Genomic DNA, 25,388 nt, shown 5'->3' on the forward strand with positions numbered 1-25,388 from the left:
ACATTAGGGACCTGAAGTTGGAATAAGGAAATGTTTTCTGTATTGCCCTTGCCAAGCTCTCACTGAAGTGGTTGGAGGCCTATGTGTAGACCAGACCACTTCAGACTAGGTAGAAGCTGACATGCTTGAATGTCCCCTGGGTGGGAGATCCTACACTCAGAGAATGTTGCCATTTTTACTAGGTGCTCTTAATCATTTTGGGCAGTGCTGGGGCACAATCCTACACTATATGTGTTTTTCACTGCAGATATAACTAAATTCTTCTAGGACTTCACTTGCACAGTAGTAACCAAGTCATCAAATTTCAGCAACTTAATTCCTACAGTTTTCATATTGTATGCATGAAAAGCATATGGGGTATAAAATACCCCCCGACATTTCAGTTTATTCCTATGTTTCTGGTGCTTTTTCATACCAGTCAATATAATGTGTTGGAAAACATTTAAAAGAGGAAAAACTTTGGGAAGCGTGCCGAATTTTCTTTCTGAAAAGTTAAAAAGAAGAGCCTGGAATAAAAAACAAATGTGTATTTCTGCCAGTATATTTTATTTCTTTTTGCTATGGGGTGCTTTCCTTCTCCCCAGCTCGTGGGGAGTTATTTTTTGTTAATTATTACAACAGCCTTGTAAATTACAGGTTGAATCCAATGAACTGAACCTCCACTCCCTCCTCTTCATCATATGTCCCTAATCAGATTGCGAATTTCCCAAACCCTCAAGAGTAGATTGGGTGAAGTTGCAGGATTAGGAAAGGAAGGGGAAGTTCTGTTGCAGGAGCAGAAATTGTACTACGGATGTAATGTTTTTGTTGGTTTCAACACTGTTATGCTTGTATGGCAGATTGTTATCTACATAAGGATAACTACTACGTTCATGGAAGAGGTGAGATATTAACCAGGGACATCCTGAAGCATTGTAGGAATAAATAGGCAAGATTCTTAGGTTTCTTAGAATAGCTAGTGAATATTGTTTATTAGGCTGGTGAACACATTAAAGAGTTCATTAGAATTTATTCAGACTTGGTTGCTTATACAATTTATACAAGTGCTGGTAAAGTAACTGAGCTAGTTTTTGTTTTATCTTCTACACTTACATTCATAAATAGATGAATACAATCATGTATGTTTAAAAAATGGAACCTAATAACAAGGACACCAGGTGCTGCTAAGGCTACCAAAATTGCTTAGGAGGGAAATCAGTGTGTTTTAGCATTAATTCCCCAGTAGGTGGAAACCACAACTCAAGATTTTTGCAGCATGGCATGGAAAACAAGCAGAAGAATTATGAGACTGCTTCTGGCTAAGAACTATACTGCATATGCTGTGTTTGAAAACAGCAGGGAAATGCTGGCCAAAGAAAGGTTGGCAATTTGAGTGTTGAAATGGGCAGTCCTACCCTAGTTGAACATATAAGCTAAATTTGGTATAATGTAGAGCCACTTCAAGTCTGACCTTTTTCTTGCTTTAAAACCACTACGTAGGAAAAAGCCGCAAACTGTCATGTATAAATTGGGGCATGAGAGGCACACAGATTGGACGTGCTGCCTTTCCCAGTGAAAGTGAGCTTTCAAGACTTTCAAAATATTTTCCTGAAATCAAGCTCCAGCACCACAGTAAAGAAAATATCTGGCTGCCAGTAATACATTGGCAATCTGTTTGTGAAATAGGACCCCTGCAGAGTTGTGTAAGACAAAACTAACATCATGCACTTCATGTGGAAATTGCATGACATGGCTGCTGTAACATGATCTCTTATAAAATGTTGCTTTAGAAGATCTCCATATTTAGAAGACTTCTGGCTGTCTGGAGAATGCATTATAGTAATTGAAAAATATTGGCATACTGACTTAACATTAGAGTAGCTAATAGGACTGTGCCTTAGGCTATTGTAAAGTCACCTGAATATTCAGTGGGCATTTCTAAGTTATTACACGCTAAAGAATGTATATGCTATGTGAGTTTATCTGCATTATCAGTACATGTTGAACTTGGAAGATGCTAATCACACTTGTTAATATTTTGGCACCTTGATTGATTAGTGTAGAAGGTGTCTGCTGTTCTTCTAGAGCCCAATTTGGAAGCTAGCTCCACCCTCTGTGTGTTGATATCTTCAGGCCTTCTTGGCATATTGAAATTCTTTCATCTTTCCAGTGACAACAGTCGCCGTCATCCAAGTCTAGGCTCTAAGCCAAGTTTCATTATCAGTGCCAGATAGGGTGGTGGGCCACATAAAACAGTTGTTCCCTGTTTTGGATTTTTGACACTCAGAGCCTCATGTTAGTTCCATCTTGAATTTGGCAAACTGGTTTGCCAGTTAGATATTGAGTCTTTCTTTAAAAACTAAACAAAAACTTCACAATTTTCTTTTTTAGCCGGAAAACCTTGCCCAGAAGCTTCCAAACCTTGTGGAACTGTGAGTGTGTGGTGTCTTGTTCCTTATATTCTGCCCTTTAGTTTAATGAGTTTCTTGAACGTAGGGTGCTGAAGTTATATAGGTAAATATCTTACAATTCATTTTGGAACAATCTGGTTTGTTAAAGAGCTAGTCTGTTTTGTCCTAGTGCCTTTCCATGACCTAATTTCACTCATGTGCTGTCTCTTCATATGCTTCAAGATAGTGGTTCAAGGAACAGCTTGGAGGGACCACCATGCCAAAGATTTGCTGCATTCAGGCTGTAGCTCCTAGTTTGTTTGCTCAGAGAACTGAAAATGTCTATCTCTTCATAGAAATATAAGAAATGTAGAATTTAAATCCCATTCTTTTGTTAAAAGTATCCAGAATGAACACTATTTTTTGAATATTGCTTTTGTAAAATCTACTGGAATGCAATATTTTTTATTTTTTGTTTGGTTCTATTTGACAAAATTAATTGATTGTAATGAAACCCTAGGTCACTTACAAAAACTGATAAAACATTAATATTACCAATAAAAGACAATTAAAAACAGGTATTAAAAACATTCATAGGGGAATTAAAATGAATTGTTAGCTACATGTAAACTTTATGCATGTCTGGATAGGCTTGCCTAAACAAAAACATCTTAAGCAGGCGCCAAAAAGAGTACAGCAAAGGCACCTGCCTAATCTCAATAGCCAGGGAGTTCCAAGTGCAAATTTGTAATATGTTTTGGAGTGGGGGGGGGGGTATGTTCACAAATAGGAGTGCTGTTTGCATTGGTTAAGAACATTATCTTTCAATATTGGACTAAAGTTAATCTCATCCAGTATTCTGCTTCCAACTCTGGCTTGGCTAATGCATCTAGGACATGGGTAGGCAAACTAAGGCTCAGGGGCCGGATCTGGCCCAGTCACATTCTAAATCTGGCCCATGGACAGTCTGGGAATCAGCATGTTTTTACATGAGTAGAATGTGTCCTTTTATTTAAAATGCATCTCTGGGTTATTTGTGGGGCATAGGAATTTCTCCATTCTCCCCCCCCCCCCAAAAATATAGTCCTGTCCCTCACAAGGTCTGAGGGACAGTGGACCAGCCCCCTGCTGAAAAAGTTTGCTGACCTGTGATCTAGGAGAAACATCTGTTACTGGTTGCTAGCACCTAATACTCATAGGCATGCCACCTTTGTACTTGGTGGTTCCATTAAATTATCAGCCATTGATGAGCTTACATTTTGAAAATAGTGAATGTTTCTGGCTGCAAGGCTCTATATCTTCTTGGACTGTTTACTTCTTTGGATTGCCAATTTACCCAACAGCCAATCCCACAGTCCAGCTACAACTCCTTCTGCCTCTTGCCTCTCAAGGAAGGAGCCTAAAACCTGGATTATAATATCAACTGCCAGGGGGCAGAAGAGACTAGTAAACACCACGTGTATTCCTAATATAAACCCCATTGCATATGTAAACTGTTATAGAATCATAGAATTGTAGGGTTGGAAGGGACCCTGAGGGTCCATGAGTCCAACTCCCTACAATACAGAAATCTCAACACATGGTCCTCCGTCCAATTAGAAACTTTACTGTATCCTACTTAGCTTTGCAAATATGATAGCAGTTTTATTGATGCACCACAGCTAATTTGTGACTGAAAAGCCTTAAATTTTATTGAAGTGGGGATTTAGATACCTCCTTTCAGCGATGTCTCCAAAATCAATTTATGAACAAATACAACACAAGAAGCATCCTACAGTGATGCAACCATTAACTGACGACGAATTCCTTCAGCTGCAGCTTCCTGGCAGAAATTCCTGTAAGCATGGCAACATGAAAACGTGCCTTTGCAAATTTAAATAGCCAGTTTGGAATTGTGATTGTATCCAGGACTGTATCGGGTCACACTGCTGTCACAGGCATGTGTGGAACTAAAGATGTTTTGGGTCACATGGCATAGATAACCAAGGAGTGTAGTCTAAACTTGAGCTTTTTCTTCTTGCCCCTGGAAAGCTGCACCTTCCTGGTTTGTGCATTTGCACTGCAGTTAATAGGCCTTACAGGTCACTATGGCTTACTCAAGAACTAATCTTGCCTCATCTTGTCTGAGGTGAATTCTATTTCATAATGAAGCTGAAGTACAGCTTTCGTGATATGCTTCGTGTTTTGCCACCAGGCACTTTAAAAAGATTATCTGATGAGGCCATAAGAAAATCCTGCCTGAAATTAAGGTTTGGAGGGAGGGTAATTTTAGAAGCTCTGAAAACCAGAGAGAGCTTGTTTAATACACATTAAATATTCTTGTCTTAATTATGTCATGCCCCCTAACCCTTTTTCCTGTGTCTTTTGCTGGATAGTAAAAGGTTGGGATCTGCATGCAGGATGAATCATCATAATGGTAATCTTGCTAATGTGTATCAGATAGTAAAACCTAACTGAGGAGCAGCAATGAAAAAAAGGCACAGTAGTTGTCAGCAGGCTGAAACTCCTTGCTATGGCTATAATTTGCATTGCTTTATGGTAGGCTCACAGATTTTGGATCATCAAGTAAGGGTCTGGTTTCTCTAGCATCCCTGGTATTGGGACCCATCCAGGTTAATAAAAACTAGGGCTGACTTCTAGGAATTAAAATTATGTAAAGTTCTTGTTGTTTTGGAAACAGCTCTCAAAATGAATAGAAACATTTAACATCATGGAGCAGTAGATTCTGATTTACATAATCTTTCTGTTGGTGACTATTTTTCTTTCTATTATGGTATTTAGAAATATCCAAGTTTTAAAGTTGACATGCAAAGGCTAAATCTAAATAGTGACATGGCTATTTCCACATGCTCACTGGGTCTTTGAACTGGTGTTTCCTAAACAGCTGCACTCTTATATTTGGTAATCTTTTGAAAAACAGATCCCTCTGCAGTATCAGTTTGGTTCTGAAACTTCAACGAGTTTAGGGTGGCCACTAGGGGCGCATCGGAAGATGGCTGACAATAACATCTCTCCGACCCACACGAGGTAATTAAGAGGCTGTGATGGGAGTAAACAGCCTCCCGGGCCCCCCAGGCGTGGGGGGGGGCTGCCCTTGCCTGCTGTGCCCTATACCACCCCCGAATTTGTGGGGGTGGGGGCACTAGGCAGAAAGCCCTTGTGCGGATCTCGGCGCTCCTGGACGCTGTCTCTGATTCGCGCCCCTAGCTGCAGCAACTTCAAAAGAAACAATTAGAAAGAAGCTAATGCACATATTTCAAGGAAGAAGGGGGAGTAAAGACTGCTAACTGAAGAGATCTCTGATAAACAAGACGGTCGGAGGAACAAGAATAAATCATGAGAAGACACACTAAGGCTCAGTATGTTCAGCAATGGGACTGGATGGGGGAGGGGAAAAACTTTCCTTTCTTTTTTCTATGTGATTAACCAAGAATCCCCCCCACAAGTCACAAGTCAGAAATGCCGTTTAAAAGACTTAAGCTATGGATTTAAGACTGTGTGGAGATTAATTTTCTAACCAAAGCATGTTTCAAGAAGATTGTGGAAAGCATAAGAGCTTTGGAATGACGCAGCAAAAAATATCGTCGCCATCTTGGCAAGTTCTGTCGAAAGATTTATGTCTGGGAGGAGGAAAGATCTGTTTACATATTGTGGGTGAGCCTCCTCAGTGGGACTAAAGTGCGACAGATTTGCGAGATTAATGATGGAAAGAGTGCTGTTATTTATGAAAGTGATGATATATGGAAACCATCTTGATATGATGACTGGACGAACGGAAAAATTCACACAGGATTATAATTGGTGTTTACTTGCTTAAGGAGATTATCAGAAGAGATCATAAAGAAAAAAAGAAAAATATACGAACAAGATGAGATGTGGAAACAGCAAGATAAGACTGGATACAATTATGAACATTATTTGGGCAGATTTGTGGATATTAACGCAGCAGCAAGATGATGATCGGAATCCCCCTTCGGAACTTGAAATATGGGTCACCCCAACAAAAAATTAAAATTCGGCTTTGTAATTCGGTTTATGTGATGTGATTTGATTTGATTTGATTGGTCGGTTAATAAAAATTATTTTTTTAAAAAAAGAAACTTCCAACAAGTTTCAGCTAACAGCCTTTTTTGAAAGAAAAAAAAGAACCACACCACTGAGCACATTCAAAACTTTTGGCATGCTTGATGTAATTCTTGGGATCCTGATTAAGAACATATGAGAATTTTGTTTGGCCTAATTGATCCAGAGTTACCACATGGTCCTTAATTTGTGAATGTACCGGACTTCCGGGTTAGCACCTCTGGCAATGGCGGAATTCCTCTGATCGGGAGGAATCCGCTTCGTGAGAATTAGGGTCTGGACCGCCACGGCGAGGCGGAGACCCACCAAAAACCACAGGCGGGAGAATCCTGTGGACGTGGGATTCGGCTGGCACCTTCTGCGCCTCCCCTACTCGCGGGGAAACCCAGTTTCGGGGATCCGGAGCAACGTGGGGTGAATGGCGCGGTGCTTCGAATCGACTGCTCTTTTCACGGAGTGAAGCCGCATTGCTGTTGCCGGAGAGCGCTGACTTTTTCCTGTGAACAATTGGATTTTAAACAACTGCCCGTGAGTAGAACAGAAAATTGGACTATGAAACTTCTTAATTTGGCACTGAAGCGGGAAGGTCTAAACAGGAAGTCCGCCTTCCGCTTTTGTAAATAGATTGAAGCAAAGACATTGCAAGCTAGAGTCTGGAAAGTCATTTGTAAAGGACTAAATTTTGATCAGTTAAAACTACCAAACCCCCCTTGGAAGCAGGAGAAGAGGGGGGAAATCTTAGACTGTTTAAACCTGCAGAAGAGAGAGTAAAGAAAGATAAATTTCCACCGTCTTGAACCTGGGAGCGGGGTGTCAGAGACAGACGTTTTGGGGAAGTTCATTGACTGTGGATAAAATGTTTTTTGACAGATAGTTAAAAAAGAGAAACATTTTGATTCCAATGTTCCCTTTCGCACTTAAAAGGAACAAAATATCTGAAAAACGAAAGGAATTTTGTTGCTGGATCTGCTTTTAAAAAGACGGATACAAACAGAAATTGTTTCCTCTAGAGGGAGCTTGTGAAACTGTTTTGGAGTCGATCTGGGGAACTCTACAGCTGTAGAGATTAAAGATCGTGAGACCAGACATTGACCTTGAACAAGAATGTGCCCAGAAGAAGCTTTAGTGCTTGCTTTTTGCAAGACAAGCGCTTTACTGGAACAGCTACATGAGAAGATGGATTTGATGACTGTTGCAGTTGGCAATTTTGGACAAACAGTGAATACCTATCTAAAAACCACTCAGGAACCAACCCAGGAATGTGCTTTGACAGGGCAAGTTGTGAAGAAGATAAAGGAGGAGGTTGTTGCTGAACCTCAAGTAATAGAAATGGAGAGAGCTGCGGCCTTGCAGGAACATAAGTTGTTGTTTCTGACGACTGAACCTGGAGAAAGTCAGATTTGGAGAGATGGAGTACTGTTTGGTCTGGAGATGGGAAGTTGGATAGATCCCCCTATGCAGGGATGTTTTGACTTTTCGGATCTGGTTTTGGGCCAGGGGGAGTTTGGAGTTGTGGGGGCCCTTAACCTTGTAGGGACTTTCAAGCCTTTATCAGGAGAAACTGGCCACTCTCCAGGCACCCGGCTTGATCTCCTATTGACCTCCCTGTCTGCGTTCCCCAGCAGGATCCAGGCAGAGGTCGCGATAGGCGATCCTTCTCAGAGTGAGAAGAACACCCCCCCTCTTTCCTGCCCCCCCCCAGGCAGGGGAAAGAGATAGACAGAAACGTATTTACATTCCTTTATTTCTGTCTTTGCAGCGTTACAAAAATCATGACTGCTCTCTTCAAGCTACAGCAGTCGAGAGACAAACTCCTCCTGTACTTCCTGTACAGCTCATATTACACTCTGAGCTAATTCCGGTGCCATCTGCACTGTGAATTGACTGTCCCTCTGTTTCCCACGGAACAGTCCCAACATTCCCATTATGTTTTGCTTTCAAGCTACCAGCTCGCGGCCGCATTGCTTCTATATCGTAACATACTCCCCCATATGAATCAATGTGCGCTGCGAGCAAAGCGTGAACCAGAGAAGAAAACAAACAGTTGTTATATATATAACACTCCCCTGTTGTTTCAGTTCCACCCTTGGAACTACCCGCCACTGGTACGCCCTTTGTAACTCTCTCGGACCTGCGTATAAGGTGCTGATCCTCTCTGCTTACTGGTTCAGTCTCAGGACTCTTTGGAGAACCAGTTCCAATGGTAACAGTGGTTCATCCTTCACCTGTGAAGGTCTATCCATTGTGTGAGATTTCCTCTCAATGACTGTGTCAACTGAGCTCTTTGAGCTATCACTGTCACTCTCAGTACCACTCTAATCAGTAAAATCATCATCATCATCTGAATTGTCCTCAGTGGGAAATGTGTGAACAATTACTCTCTCCTGTTCAGGAGCACTCTCTAGAAATTTTGTGAGAACCACCTGACCAGATTCAGACAAAATTACTCTGTAGAGACCCTTTTCATAACCCACAAAAATGCCTCTAGCATTCTTTACTCCACCTGGAGCTTCAGTCTTCACATGAGACCCAAAAACTTTAAAATGGGCAACAGAAGGTTTTCTGTGGAACAGCTTTTCAAAAGGAGAACTTCCCAAATCTTTTGAAACCTTTCTCATCCAACTGTAACAAAAACACATTAACAACTCCGCCCATACTCATGTGGCAAATGTGAACTCAGCAATTGCGCCTTCATGCCATTTTGCAATTCTTTGTTCACTTGCACACAGACACTTTTGTTTCATGCTTCTGCAGAAACAGCAGTCTTGTGCCTTATCCCTTTCTTATCCAGGAAATCCTGAAAATCCTGCAAAAGAACAACTGGCTTTTCATCTGTGAAAAGACAATCAATGTTAGCATTATGAACATTCTTAACCTTGTCACAAAACTCTTTAAACCTTTCTAAGGCTTCTTGTGGTTTCTGCAATATATGTATCCACACATAATGAGAGAAATAATCCACACACACAAGATAATATCTTGCATTGCCTCTAGACGGTGCTAGAGGACCAATCACATCAGCATACACTCGCTGAAAAGCTTTGGTTACTTTTGTCGTCTTCTGGACGTTTTTCGACACACCTGCGAGAGAAATCATGTTAGAATCAGATGCATTACAATTTATACAATCACTTTGATCAAAAGTCAACAAATACAGTCCATTTTTCTCCCTGGCAGAAAGATACAGCTCTCCATCTTTGAAGATTTTGCAGCTTTCTCTATCATAGGACAAAGTCAGTCCTTTCTTTGTGATCTGCGAAACACTCAGCAGATTGAACTTTAAATCAGGAACCAAATACACATTGTTTATAGTCAAGTTAAGACTCTCAAGATACACAGTTCCAAACCCGGTCGCTTCCAGCTCCTGACCGTTGGCTTGTTTCACAGTGAAGCTTTGCTTCTTAAACGTTGAAAACAGATCTCGCCGCGACGTCATGTGTTGCATCGCTCCAGTGTCCAAAATAAAAGCGTTTTCCACTTCTGGTGTGGCTTTTAGTGACATCAGAGCCATAGCTGGTTCCACTTGGGACTTGGTACAATTTTTGCCTGATGCCTCAGGCTTTGCAGAGCTCCCCTTAGCTCCTTTCTGTTGACGTGGCTTCTTACAATTCCGCTGAAGATGCCCAGTCTGTCCACAATTGAAACAACGGACAACGTTCAAAGCAAGAGCCTGTTCTTCACTAGCAATAGCAGTGGGGGTGTCAGAACTCCGAGCTTCTCTCCCCCTGTCTTTGACATCTATTGCAGCAAGTACAGGAACAGCAACAGTTCCTTCACTCCCCCTTTTGGGGTCAAAGCTCTCCTCAGCTTTCGATGAGCTTTTAGGAATTTGACCAGCACCATCTTGGCTCCCCCCTTCTGGGGTACTACACTTTCGGTTCTTGCTTCTCACTCCAGCTTCACAAGCTTCTCAGAGCTTCTGAGAGAACAAAGCCATCTCAATCTCAAGCCTCAGCTTTCAGCAGTGAGCTTGTAAAATCCAAGAGTCTATTGGCTGTTTACTGCCTCACTTGGCAGCTAAACGCAGGCTGTTTTGAAAGTCCCTCCAAGAGCAGTGAGATAATAGACAAAACAAACGCTCTTTACCAGGCTCTCACAGTCCCAGCCCCTCTTCCGTTGTTGGCCAATAACTTTCCACTTTACTGACGTTTCGTTGCTTAGCAACTGGACATTCCAGGCTTATCAAGACTCAGGTATGCGAAATATGTGGCTCTCTTTCAGTGCTGGTTTCATCCAAAAGCAGACACTCAGTGAACCGAAGAATGCTTCAATTCGCGTTCACTCTCACAGCCATAAAATCACCATACCTTGAGGGAATCCGTTGCTCAGCAAAAACACCTCCTCTGGTGCTCAGCCGTCCTTGTAGCTTCCATCCACCCGCTACCACATTCTTTCTTTATCTCGTTGCAGAGGATGAAGTACGATCCATCAACCTCTCTTGTTGCTTTCATGGATAAAAACCATCCTCTGCTACCATATGTTGGGATTCAAGCCTTTATCAGGAGAAACTGGCCACTCTCCAGGCACCCGGCTTGATCTCCTGTTGACCTCCCTGTCTGCATTCCCCAGCAGGATCCAGGCAGAGGTCGCGATAGGCGATCCTTCTCAGAGTGAGAAGAACACACCCCCTCTTTCCTGCCCCCCCTCAGGCAGGGGAAAGAGATAGGCAGAAACGTATTTACATTCCTTTATTTTTGTCTTTGCAGCGTTACAAAAATCATGACTGCTCTCTTCAGCAGTCGAGAGACAAACTCCTCCCGTACTTCCTGTACAGCTCATATTACACTCTGAGCTAATTCCGGTGCCCTCTGCACTGTGAATTGACTGTCCCTCTGTTTCCCACAGAACAGTCCCAACATTCCCATTATGTTTTGCTTTCAAGCTACCAGCTCGCGGCCGCATTGCTTCTATATCGTAACAGCCTTCAAATATCTTTTGGATTTCAGTGCTGACTATGGAGAATGGGCTGACTTGTTGAGAAGAGATAAAGATATTGTCAAGTTGGAGTCTCCCCGAGAGAAAGGAAGGAAATTAAGAATAAGATCAGCAGAAGATAAAGTAAAGTGCAGGTATAAGAGTGCAGAGTGGTAGGGGATGCTTTAGCCCATGTTGATGGCCTTTCAGCTGATTCCCTGGTGGCCCGCTGGAATGCGGAGTTAACCAGGGCTATCGACTGTCTGGCTCCGAAGCGCCCTCTCCGATTGCATGGAGCCCGGACAGCCCCGTGGTTTTCTTCGGAGCTGAGGGCGATGAAACAATCGCTGAGACGGCTAGAGCGTCGGTGGCAGAAAACTCACTCCGAATCTGACCGGACACAGGTTAGAGCTCAACGTCGAGCCTACCAAGTGGCGATAGCGACGGCGAAGAAGACTTTCTTCACCGCCTCTATTGCATCTGCAGAAAATAGTAGCAGGAGACTCTTTCAGGTGGTTCGCAATTTAACGGAACCACCTTTACCACTGGGGCATTGTAAAGACCCCAAGATCTCCTGCAACGATTTTGCAAAGTTTTTTGCAGATAAAATCACTCATATTCGGAAGGAGCTAGACACCACCGTGGGAGCAGGGCCAGGGCGGGAGAGTGCTAGAGCTCGCTCTGGTCAAGTTGCATGGAATCAATTTCAATCCGTTACCCCCGAGGATGTGGACAGGCTGCTTGGATGCGTGAAAGCAACCACCTGTCTCCTTGATCCTTGCCCATCCTGGCTAATAAAAGCAAGCCGGGAAGGGCTGGGCGATGGGCTCTGCGGGGTGGTGAATGCTTCCCTCTGTGAGGGAACATTCCCAGATCCGCTGAAAGAGGCGGTCATTAAACCGCTTCTTAAAAAACCATCTTTAGACCCGGCCAGTATGGCCAACTATCGCCCAGTCTCAAATCTTCCATTCTTGGGCAAGGTGATTGAGCGCGTGGTTGCTGAACAACTCCAGGCACGCCTGGAGGATGCGGACCATTTGGATCCCTTCCAATCGGGATTCAGGCCTCACCATGGGACTGAAACTGCCTTGGTCGCACTGGTTGATGATCTCCGGCGAGCTAGGGACAAAGGTGAGAGTTGTTTCCTGGTTCTGCTGGATCTCTCAGCGGCCTTTGATACAATCGACCATAACATCCTTCTGGACCGTCTAGAGGGGCTGGGAGCTGGGGGCACTGTTATACAGTGGTTTCGCTCCTTCCTCCTGGGCCGTGTTCAGAAAGTGGTGGTGGGGGATGAGTGTTCAGACCCCTGGGCCCTCACTTGTGGGGTGCCTCAGGGTTCCGTCCTCTCCCCCATGCTTTTTAACATCTATATGAAGCCACTGGGAGAGATCATCAGGGGATTTGGACTGGGTGTCCATCAATATGCAGATGATACCCAGCTCTACCTCTCTTTCAAATCAGAACCAGTGAAGGCGGTGAAGGTCCTGTGTGAGTGCCTGGAGGCGGTTGGAGGATGGATGGCGGCTAATGGATTGAAGTTGAATCCTGACAAGACAGAAGTATTGTTTTTGGGAGACAGGGGGCGGGCTGGTGTGGAGGACTCCCTGGTCCTGAATAGGGTAACTGTGCCCCTGAAGGACCAGGTGCGCAGCCTGGGAGTCATTTTGGACTCACAGCTGTCCATGGAGGCACAGGTCAATTCTGTATCCAGGGCAGCTGTCTACCAACTCCACCTGGTACGCAGGCTGAGACCCTACCTGCCCGCGGACTGTCTCGCCAGAGTGGTGCATGCTCTGGTTATCTCCCGCTTGGACTACTGCAATGCGCTCTACGTGGGGCTACCTTTGAAGGTGACCCGGAAACTACAATTAATCCAGAATGCGGCAGCTAGACTGGTGACTGGGGGCGGCCGCCGAAACCACATAACACCGGTCTTGAAAGACCTACATTGGCTCCCAGTACGTTTCCGAGCACAATTCAAAGTGTTGGTGTTGACCTTTAAAGCCCTAAACGGCCTCGGCCCAGTATACCTGAAGGAGCGTCTCCACCCCCATCATTCTGCCCGGACGCTGAGGTCCAGCGCCGAGGGCCTTCTGGCGGTTCCCTCATTGCGAGAAGCAAAGCTACAGGGAACCAGGCAGAGGGCCTTCTCGGTAGTGGCGCCCGCCCTGTGGAACGCCCTCCCATCAGATGTCAAAGCAATAAATAACTACCTGACATTTAGAGGGCATCTTAAGGCAGCCCTGTTCAGGGAAGCTTTTAATTTGTGATATTTTACTGTATTTTTTGTTTCTATGGAAGCCGCCCAGAGTGGCTGGGGAAACCCAGCCAGATGGGCGGGGTACAAATAAAAAATTATTATTATTATTATTATTATTATTAACATGAAGAAGACCTGCAGAAGGGACATGGAAAAGACTTAAGAGCCTCGGATAGAAGGTCACCAGGTTGATGGACTAGATGGAAGGGATAGAAAGGACTGATAAAACCCGAGACCAGGAAGAAGAGACGATGGATGAAGATTGGAAGAAAGTTTTTAAAAATTCATTTAGAAAATCATTGTAAAATTAATGAGTATTAGAAAAATGTTGGAATGAAACTATTTGGCTTTAGTAGAAATGTTAAAAGGAATTATATATAAATAAGTTTTAAGTTTTAAGCTTTAGGGCTTTTCATGGTAAGATAAGGTTAAAATAAATAAAGGTAATTTAATGACAGAATATAGTGAAAGATGGAAAGGATTTGCTGAGATAATTAATAACTAGAATACAAAAAAGGGAGGTGTGAGGAGGTCGATGAAACAAGTTAACGAAAGATAAAGATTTGGGAATATTGGATTTGTTTTTAAATTCTTTGTTTATTTTTGGTTTTGATGTATTGTGTATTTTGTTTTTTCTTTTTTTCTTTTTATTGACTTGTATTGTTTAATTGCTCTTTTTGTCTACCTTTTTTCTTTTCCTTTTTTCTTTTTTCTCTGTAATTTTAAATTCTCAATAAATATCATTTAAAAAAAATAAAATTGTGAATGTACCTTCTACTTCCAGGATGGCTATTTTTAACAGGGGGGAAAGTCTCCCTTGTTTTCAAACTCCATAGCACTGTCTAGAATGTTTAATGTAGATTCCTTTAGAAAACAAAAACAAAACTTCAGCTTGGAACTCTGACTATAAGCCATAATTTCTCATCTTCTGCCATCATAATACCTTCAAGCTTGAATTCTCCTGAAGCAAGAATCAATCCAATACTTCCATCAGATTACTTATCCTGCACATCCCTTTTCTATGTTGAATGAGCAAAAGATCAATTTTCAAGCAGTAAATAACATCTAACTACCTTGAGACATCTAGCAAATCTCAATTTGAAGAGAATAGCACATATTTATTTCTGAATAGCAGTAACTGCAAATATTCACCACCAGAGAGCACTATATAAAATTTTACCAGCCTATGATGGTAAATATAAACCAAGATCCAAAGAACCACACAAGTTATTTGGGCTTGTATTTCTTGAATACCAGCCTCCCATGCCAGAAGGCAGAATGCTTTTGAAAGTAAATGGACCTTCAAAAACAGATTGTAAGATGGAACAGGGCACATGCAAACGCTCGGACAAAACTAAAATAGCTTTCTATATCCTGGCCTCAACTTGCCTGGGCTTGTCAGTATGCTTTCACTTGATGATTATCCTTTTTATAGACTATTATTTAAGTTTACATATTTTACTTTAAACAAGAACACCATTTGTACAGTTTGCCAATGAACGTTGACATTAGAATTTTTTTAATATTGAAATAAATCTGAGAAGATGCTGTAAAAATATAAAACGATCTGATGATACCTGCACTTCTGACTCTTGTGGTGTATGAAAAAATTGTCTAAAATGAATTTTCAGGACTCTGATAAGGCTGATTCCATGACTGATTTTTCACAGTCTCCCAAGTGCCAGAGGGCCATGTGAAGGCTCTTCTTGTGAGTGGTCTCCCCATGAGCTTCTCTATCACATTCTCAAACCTACTTCTGAGAACTAAATAGGAGGCATGCTTTACTCAGTCACAGAATGAATTCCACAGGGATCCTTGCTGAGAGGAAACAGCTAAAAGGTTCTAGGTGCCCACTGACCCTGGGTTGGTTTAGAGCAGGCAGAATGTATCAACACACCTCAGGCTACTTTGTTTCAGTCATATGACACAGCTGTTTGATATGACTTATTTATATATTTATCTTACACCTTTGCCAACAAAGTGAGTATTAGGGAAACAACTGCTGTGCATATTGTGATTCTTCTATGATCCAAAACGTATATTTATTTAGCAGATTTAACACCCAGCTTTTTAAGGCTCACAGCTTTTTTAAAATGCATGGATTTGTTAAAAGCCAGACATTGGAAACAAAACAAAAACTAGCCCAGTTGTGAGTAGGTGAAGACGTAGGTCTCTGCTTGTCTGCCTCTCTATTCTCTTTCCTGGGTTCCTTCCCACAAGGCATTGTCTTGGAAACCATATATGATGGTAGTTGCATTATGTACAGAGCAGCCTGGTAACAAATGTGAAATTTTTGATCTAATCTCAATATGAAAGAAGAGGAAATCTGATTCAGGAAAACTTGGAAGTGTGAGTCCTGTTTTAGGCAGAGTGATCAAAACTCAAGGTAATGTCTATCAGTCATAGTTTGCCATATGAGCGTTACCTTTGCAGAAATGAAGGAAGAAAAAATACAGCATGCTGTCTTTGATCAAGTTTCATCTATGAATATTTGCCACCTGCTCTTATCAGCCAGCCCTTGAAAATGTTCTGTTCTCTTCCAGATACCTCCATTCAAACAACATTGTTGTTGTACCCGAAGGTAAGTGCCCTTCTGGGTTCAAAATAGCTTTAGTTTCTGACATTAATTGTAGAGGAAGATACTGCATGAATGAAAATGTTTAAACTTTCAAATACCTAAATAGGTGTGTTGCATCTAATTTGAGGGTTAAAAAAACCAAAGTGTAATTTATTAGTAAAACAATACTCCTAAGTGAGGCGATGACCACATCCGTTGTATTGAGTTAAGACAAGATGGATGATTTTAAACCTTATTAATCATTTATAAAGCACCTGTGTCTCTATTTCTGTTGTTTTCCCAACAACTCTTGGCTGTGTAAATTGCCTTTTCCTTGCCTCAAGCATAATGTAATACAGTATACAAACAAAGAATGTAAACCTATAGGTTTTCACTTCTCTCCCTACAGAAATGGGAGCTAACACTTGCTCAACCCTTACAAGTGAATCTTAGCTGCAACTTAATCTCGGGTACCTGCCCTTGAATCTGCTTTGCTATCTGTTGATAGGTCTTTATTATTGTAACTTAAGCTACCTTCAAAGTAGAATAACATGTGGTGTATGGATTGAGTATAGCGGGGTGGGGGGGCAGTTCCATCTCAGCAAGTCAAATCCTTATTTCATCTGTCAATCCCAGAATTGTAGAGTTGAGAGGACTACAGGGGTCATCTAGTCCAACTCCCCCAATGCAGCAATCATGGCTAAAGAATTCCTGACAGGTGGCTTTTCAACCTCTGTTCAAATACCTCCAGTCCACCACCTTCTGACGTACACCAAGCACAGGGCCCACAAAGTACGTTGTGCTGACAGCCAGTGCTGCATAAAGTGCTTTGCAAGCTGGTTCTTTGACACTGGGAAGCACTGCACAGTGCCTGCAAATACCCATTCAGCCAATCCTCACCCTTACATATATAGTGTCAGGTGTAGGGTAAGTAGATGTGGCTTTCCTGAAACAATCTCATGGATGAAATGAAGGCTGGATTAGACCCACAATCGTACAACATATTTTAGCCCACTCCTCAAAACTAAATTGCCAGGAATATTCAGTTCTGACATGGTTTTGACACCTATTTATTCAGCATGTAGGGATGAGATACTGGCTGTGTTTCTGTGCCACATTAAACAACGTCATGAGCTGAAATGAACAAGAGTGGGCATTAGGCTTAGGCACTGCTCTCCTCCCGCACATCCGGCGGCAGAAATTTGGCAACACTTACTCATTGCTTGAAGCTGGCTTGTTTTAAAACTGACAAGTGTTTGTTACAACCGTGATCCCTGGTTCACATGCAGTGACAAGCTGAGATTACTTGAAAATGAAAGTAAATGCTGCCAAAGTCCTCCTGGCACCTTGGAAGGGGGTGGAGTGCATGAACATGGGATTTGCTTGGGCCTCTTCCAACTCTTGTACATTATGCAGAACCATGGTTCAGCATTATGTGTGAATGCAGCCATCATAGAAGTCTATCTCATTCTTTTATTAAAGTTTTAGTGCTTTTATTGGGTCAGATTTATTCCTTGTCATTTTTCTTCTTCTTTGAAGCAATTGGCTCCCTCGTTAAACTGCAGTTTTTAGACTTGAGTGACAATGCTCTTGAAATTGTATGCCCAGAGATTGGCCGCCTAAGATCTTTACGCCACCTTAGATTGGCTAATAACCAACTGAAGTACTTGCCAGCAGGTAAGGGATCAGCAGCTTTCTGGCTCAAAAAACTGATACGATTATTCCTGTTGATGATTTGCTGTGTGCATTTTCAGTTCTGCTTGTAGATAAATGGTTAGGGCAAGTTGGTTAAGCCTGTTAGGTATTGCCCTTGACATACTGGTTGCTTAAATTATAAGCAATAACTTAATTTATTGCTTTCTACCTATGAGATGAATATGGGGTTAAAATTAAATGATTGTTTTAGTGAAAACACAGTGAGTTTGCTGAAGGCGGAATATCCATCACAATCATCTTTGAGCATGCCAAGTCTTTATTCTGTACTGCAGCAAACTTCTTATTATCTGGCAAATTAACTGTATTTTAAAATGGGAACTTCAGAGGAGATTTGGTCACAATGAACGAAGGCTGCCTTAACTGGAATTTACCAAGGACAGAATTTACCAAGACAACAGCATAGTCTTGAGCACGTTTGCATGGAGTCTCAGTGGGGCTTACTGCAGAGTAAGAGAGCTTAAGACTACACTTTTAAGTTTTGGGCGCTTTTTTTTGCAAAATAAGTTGTTGTGCATTCTTCATAAAGGTGCTGCAGCCCTGTATTAAGTGCAGAAAGAGAGTTGACTATGTTAATTCTTCATTGAAACAGGGAGCCAAATGTGTGGTGGCAATAATTCAAAATGTATCATATTGTGAACATTCCGTAAATCCAGAACATTTTTTTTACTGAAAACTGCTAAAAATTATCATTAATGTTTCAGAAATACCAATTTCAAAAGAGAATGTCTGAATATTCTTGAACTTCTAAAATTTATGCTGTGCACGCACACTATAAAAGCAAGGTTTGTTCAAAGAAGAGCTGGAGTATTTTTACAGAACTTAACACATGACTTTAACAGATTCAAAAAAGGAGAACTTCAGAAAGAATAATTTACATTATGGAATGATTGACTGCATGTTGCTTAGGAAATAGTCTTTACCGTACAAGGAAGCGGCATTTATTTCCTCCATTTATATGAAAATGGGACATTAAACGTCTTCCTCCTGTGTGTTCAAATCTTTAGGTATGTGAATACTTCTTAAATAGCTAAATATATCACCAGTTGTTAACCATCAGACAGTCTAGCAAAAGGTCCAGTGTATATTGAAGTGCTGGTGCAGAGTCAGCTTGTCTAAGGACCTCTAACCAGCTCTTTATTTTCCCCAAATGCTGTCAGTTTTTCATTTGCACAGTGTGTATTAATCTTTCCCAGCCTGTGATAATCTTCCATTTCTGCTAGGAAATTGACTCTGCTGATCTGTTTTCATTGAGTGCTTTCTTTCTGTCATTACTTTGCAAGCACTTTTCAAACAGGTTTCCTTTCATGGTTGCAGAGCCTGTGAGTATTTTGGCTCATAATCCCTCTTAAGTAGCTTCTCTTTATCAAGATCATGAGTGGGATGGTTAGTATTGTGACAGCTTTTCTAAATAGCTTGATAAGTTCTATTCGCTCTATTCTAGCAAGGGGTTTGCAGTGGGCTTACAAAGTACAGTATTCCTACAGCATTAGTAAGATGAAGCTTACTCCAGTGTTAGCTACATTTCCATCAGCAAGAATGCTGATTTTGTGAAATGGTTGTAGCTGCTTTTAAAATAGGCCTCCTGCTAGGTGAGATGCCATGTTAAGCACAGAGCGCTCTTAAGTTGGTGTTGCCAGGGATGCTCTCTGTGGGTTGTATCCAGTACTCTCTGTCTGTCTTGTGCTAGCAGACAGGTGAGTTGCAGAACAGAAGAAATAATGTAGCAGTTGTCTTAGTGGAAGCTCAGTGTGCAACAGATTACACAGTCTTTTGTGCAACAAAGTTACCAGCAGCCTGCTTATGCATTCTCTTGCTCTGCAATCTTCCACTGGCACAAAACATTTTGCCAGGGGAACAAGGATACCACTAAGTGTGTTTAACTTAGCACATTTGTGCAAAACTGTTTATGAGCAGGAAGACCAACTTTGGCTCTAACTCAGTGTTCTTCTATAATTCTCACAATAGCCCCATAGCAAAGGTTGTTATCCTCATATTGCAGATATAGGGTTTGTGGTTAAGGGAATAGTAACTTGTATAAAATCACTCAGTTAGCAGGTGCCAGAGTGGGGATGTGAACTAGGGTATTCCTGATTCATAGCCTACTCTCAAATACTACTGCCAGTAGTAGTAATAATAATAATAATAATAATATGTTGGGCAGCTTTCAACATATATAAAAACAAAATAAAACATTGAGCCTTAAATAGCTTCCCTATACAGGGCTGCCTTCAGGTGTCAGGATCCTCCCTCCAAAAACCTATAGGCCTCTCTTTATAGTCTACCAGAAATATCCCCCAACTTTCCCCATTTTTGTCTCCTGGGCTTCTGCTCCCAACACCTTAAAAGCAAAAGGTCTTATTTTATGCTCCTTCTCCCTCTTTGTCTACATGGTGTCATATTCCACGGTGCACTTTCTTCACCATCTCTTAATATTAGTCCCTCTGTTGGCATCTTCAGTCTCCAACCCTGAAGAGAACTACCCTCTTCCCTGCTCTGAGCCACTATACTATTCTATAAAATATGTTAATAGAATTGTAATGTGTGAGTGTTGTTGTCTGTAGGGCTATTGAAATATCCTTCATGATTTTAGAAATACTCTCTGTTTTGCCCCATAACCTCCCAATTCTTAGCAGTATCAGATTTGGAAGTTTAACAGATACAGTGGTACCTCAGGTTACATACACTTCAGGTTACACACCTGAAAATAACCCAAAATAACCCAAAAATAGTGCTTCAGATTAAGAACTTTGCTTCAGGATAAGAACAGAAATTGGGCCCCGGCGGCGCAGCAGCAGCAGGAGGCCCCATTTGCTAAAGTGGTGCTTCAGGTTAAGAACAGTTTCAGGTTAAGTACGGACCTCCGGAACAAATTAAGTACTTAACCCGAGGTACCAGTGTACTGAGCAGTAGATAAAAATCAGCTGTTGGTTAAGTTTTTTTAAATTATTACTTTGTAGTTATACTCTAATTAAATGCCCATGACTTACGTAAGTTTTAATTAAAATGCTATTAAAGCTCTATTTAGGAGATGGACTGTGTCTTTGTTTAGAAAACACCTACCACATTTTGGCATGCTTGCAGTATAACTCTTCCCTTTGATAAATATAAAGACATTCTTGTCAGCTAGTGATTAGATCATAGGATTTGGCATCAGGCAAGCAGAGTTAATTCCAGGTCCTGCTGCTGAATCTGTGTGGCCTCTTTTTACCCATCTTTGAAGTGTTCCATGAACTTTATACATTCCGCAAACTAAATCTTGAAAAATTCCAAACCATTACAAGTTCAATAGTGGAAAGGGAAATACGGTTAGCCAAAACTGAAACACTTGGATTAAATAATCTTTGTGTATTTCAGGGGAAAAGAAAAACTTTTGAGGTTATTACACAACATTTTTTCCTTCTTGGTTTCTGAATAGAGACAGTAATTACACTGGCTCATTCAAATCAACCAGAAAATTTTTGGATTCGCTCTTCACTCATACAAACCATTGGAAACCATTTTTTATTCGTTCTTTATTTATTTTTTCATTGAGCGAACTGTTTCAAGCCATCAGTGGTTATGTGAAGCAATTTTTAAAATGGATGTTGCAGGGCAATTTGTGGTTATCTCTGGCAGTAATTCAATCAAATGATTCTGAGTAAGAACCTGGAATTTTGGTACCTTCAGGAATGATTCTTTTCCTGGCTTATTCTGTATTTTCTCCAATATTTTGGATGCTAATTAATTTCTGTTATCTATGTTGTTTCCTCTCCCAAATTTTCTGAGTACTGCAGAAGTAAGTCTAGGCTGCACAATCAATTCCTTGTTATCTACGGTAGATGTAGCAGGCCAACTCTTTGTGACATTTTAGTTGGTCCTAATACAGTAGTAGACATTAATCTTCCTTTTGGATTTTGTTAATAAACTAACAGGTGTGTGAAACCCTTGTCTCTTTCACCACTTTATGACATATCAGCGATGAACCTATTTATCTACCAAAAGAAATGTTGTGTGCAAGGCCTGTCAAAAAGTATTATTAACAGTTTAGAAAGTTGGTACACATAAACTATGCTAATAATGTCTCTATGTGCACTTCTATCCAGATGTTTTGTCGTTTTATTAAAATATTTTCACTCAGCATGAAATTAATTTTTGAGATTTGATCTCCTGGGATATGGTGCTGGCTTAAATAGTATACAAATTTCAGAAAGAGTAGTGGGCATTTCACCGGGAGAAATGGAGTTGTTTTTTTAGATAAGTTTTACATAACAAATTTTAATTCAAACAAATCATCCACATCATTTAGGATTCCCTGAATCCATTGACTTCCTTCCACCCTTCCATGGTTACTTTCCCCAACTGCTTCCCTTCTTTTCTCTTAATTTTTAAAGAAAAATAACCCTTTTTTACATAGTTTTTCATACATTACAAGCATTACTCAAATCCTGCCATAGTTTTTAGTTGTTTACAGTGTTCTCTTAAATACATTATAAATTTTCCCCATTCCTTCTTAACATTCTTCTCTTCCTGGTTTCTGATTTTCCCAGTCAATTTTCGTCATTTCGGCGTAGTCCATCATCTTCATCAGCCATTCATCTCTGGTTGGAACGAGAAATTGAGTTTTTATTCTATCCCAACTTGAGTGTACTGTATCTTACTTAGGTTTTGATGTACATTATGTTCATTGCCCTCGGTAGAATAACTGCATGTTACTCCTCTACATTATGAAACTGATGTGTGATGCAGCAACCTCATAGAGAATTTGGACATCCTTTGGCAACATAAAACAGGCCTTCAGCTGTATAGTCCTGCTAACTTTGCCCTGCTGACCTTGGAGCCTAAGACATGAGTAATTGTCATCAGCTGATCTATTTAATCTTTGGTTAGGTTGCTGCTTAAGATTCTTCTACAACTTTGTTAGTGACCTGTGCATGCTTCCTGTGAAAAAGCCAAACATAGGAAAAACGGATTTGTCCAATCTCCCTCCCTCCATGGTTTCTGCCCAAAATGGCTGCTGCCAACCAACAAAACACAAACAAGTAAAGAAGTGTGCAAACGCCAGCTGTTTGGATATCTGAACCAGTTGTCTGTGTGGCAAGGTTTGGGTTTAATTCTTTGGGTTCGGATAACTGAGATTTTGGATAATGAGCATTCCAACAGTGGGGCCTTTGTGTATAGGGATTATTCCATTCTGACTCTCATGTTAATTAGTACAGATATTGAAATGTAGGAAAGACATGGCAACTTCAGACATAACTCTACATTCATGTCTTAATACTCCATTGCTGCAGACAATGCTCCTGTCAAGATCAGATTTTGTTACAAGTGAAAAAAGCTTTATGCTTTCTTTATCTCATATCTTTGAAAGACTGTTCTGACAACTAGGTCTTATTAACATATACTGGTTTTATTTATAAGCACAATAAAGTTAAGTTAATTTTTTAATGTCTAACAAGATTTGGAAGTTCTTAAGTTTTTGTTTCAGAAGCATGTTGCTTATAAAACTTTCAGGTTATAGCATCTTACTGTAAGATTTAATTAAATATAGGCTTATGTTTACTCAGCAAACATTAACAGTTAATTATAGATTTACTAAGTGAAAAGCTTCATGTTTTGCCAACTTTTATGGTAAGTGAATTAATTAAGCAGAGTTGGCAATGACTTAAGCTCCCAAGCCATTCTGTGGTAAAGTTGCCTTTCAAATACTATTTGTATTACTGCCTTAAGAAAATAGGACTTTGAAAGCAGTCCTGAAGCAACATACTACAGAATTTAGCTAGGCTACTTCAGAGTAAATGCCTTTAGCCCAATTGGTTATAATTAAGTACAGGGAACTTGAGATGAGCTGCCCATGATTGTACCCCCAAGGTCTTTATGCCTGCAAAGAGCTAGTTTGTGCATAACTTTGAAAAGCACATTTTACATGTCGTGGGGCAAAAGGGGTCACAAACCTTTCTTGGGTGTCCTTTCCTACACATGCAGGCTTTCAAACAGGGTGTGGACAGATTGAACCTAGTACTAAATACCATGGTTTAGTGTGATGTGAACAAGCATAGCCACCTCCCAGGCTCATGAACTCCTCTCTCCTCTCCGAAATGACTGGAAGGAGAAGGTAGAAGCTTTTGCTCTCCTTAAACAAAATGCATGACATTATTCAAAACTTTACTCTGCATATCCTACGCTGTGTCTTAGCGTTATACTTTGCCTTCAACCCAAACTAAATTGTCTTACAGGCTTCCTGTAGTCAGCTTCTATGTTGAGTGTAGTCATAAAAGTGAAACTTTTTTTCCATTTTAAAATACCTATCCGGTTATCTAAAGGAGTAGGTGAATCTTATTTTCAGAACAGTGTATTTTATAGACCTAAGAATCAGAGGATACCACTTCTAAATATAGAATCCTGTAGTTTTGTATTGCATCTAATTTCATCCTTCCTTGTACCATTAATCTTGCAAAGCATGTTGTAACTACATGTTCATCACTGTGAGCATTTATAATATAACCTGGGAGTGATCATTCATTATGTCAAAATCTGTTTTGCTTAGCAATTTGCATTGGTAGTTTGGATCTACCAATGTGCTGGGGCTGAAAAGTTCTATTCCCTTCTTTCCCCCATCCCCATCAGAACTTTCCTCCTTGGTTGCCAAGAAATACAACATATGTGTTTAGTATTCATGCAGATGAAGATACCTCTAAAATGCTTCCCAGTTGCTGTTTTTTTCCTGTTCAAAAATTCCTCAATGCCCTACTTAGTATTTCTCAAGAGAGCTAAGTACTAACTATGGCAGCAATGTTGTCATGAAGAAGTAGTACTTAAAATCCTTGCCCCTTTTCTTGGCTAAACTAATACATTTTACATTTGCTTTTCAAAATGTCCAACATAACAATTTTATATTCCAGTTCTATCGTTGGGTAGTTAAATGATACAGTAATCTGTAATTCTAATATGTGGTTTCAGTAGTGCGCTGCAGAATATTCCTGGGAGTGAGAAATCTTGATTATAGCCTTTAATTTTCTTCTTCTGTGTGTGCCATTGTATTTCAGTGCAGCTGCATGCACCAATAAAGATTATATATGCCAGCCTTGGAAGGATTTTGGCTTAACAGAGAAGCTGTAAACCCAGGGGTAGCCAGCATGGTACCCTCCATATGTTGTTGGACTTCAGCCCTCTTCAACTCCAGCCAGCATGGCCCAATGGTCAGGGAAGACAGGAGCTGTAGTCTGGCAACATCTGGAGAACACCAGGTTGTCTGATCCTGCTGCAGACCAATGATGCTGACCCTTTCTGTTTCGCAATTGGCACAGGCAAAGTTCCCCCCGCTTTCCTAATTTAGTAACAGGCATAAAAATATGTGCAACAGGACAGGGTTTGGTATGTCAGGCACACTTCCAGGAGTATGGTGTTAAGTGAATGGACCTGTGGGGGTTTGAGGAGAACATTGTTACATGAGCATTTAACTCTTGCCAGCCCCTTGGCAACGTTTAAAGCAATGCTGTAGTCTAAGCAA

General features: G+C 41.0%; 1 protein-coding gene across 7 annotated transcripts in view; it reads left to right on the plus strand.

Moving 5' to 3' along the window:
• Nucleotides 1–25,388, plus strand: part of LRRC28 (leucine rich repeat containing 28) — a 59,609-nt gene that overhangs the window by 2,962 nt on the left and 31,259 nt on the right. For 3 of the 7 annotated variants that reach the window (XM_080982209.1, XM_080982212.1, XM_080982210.1), the window contains exons 3-5: nucleotides 2,371–2,411; nucleotides 16,173–16,210; nucleotides 17,726–17,863. In XM_080982209.1, coding sequence (XP_080838335.1) covers nucleotides 2,371–2,411; nucleotides 16,173–16,210; nucleotides 17,726–17,863 — 217 coding nt within the window. Of the gene's footprint in view, nucleotides 1–2,370; nucleotides 2,412–14,489; nucleotides 14,684–16,172; nucleotides 16,211–17,725; nucleotides 17,864–25,388 lie in introns of those variants that run through there. The other 4 variants (XM_080982213.1, XM_080982211.1, XM_080982214.1 and 1 more) reach the window with 4 other exon arrangements.

This window comes from Podarcis pityusensis (genome assembly GCF_964106645.2).
Source record: "Podarcis pityusensis genome assembly, chromosome: 14".
Classification (NCBI taxonomy): Eukaryota; Metazoa; Chordata; class Lepidosauria; order Squamata; family Lacertidae; genus Podarcis; species Podarcis pityusensis.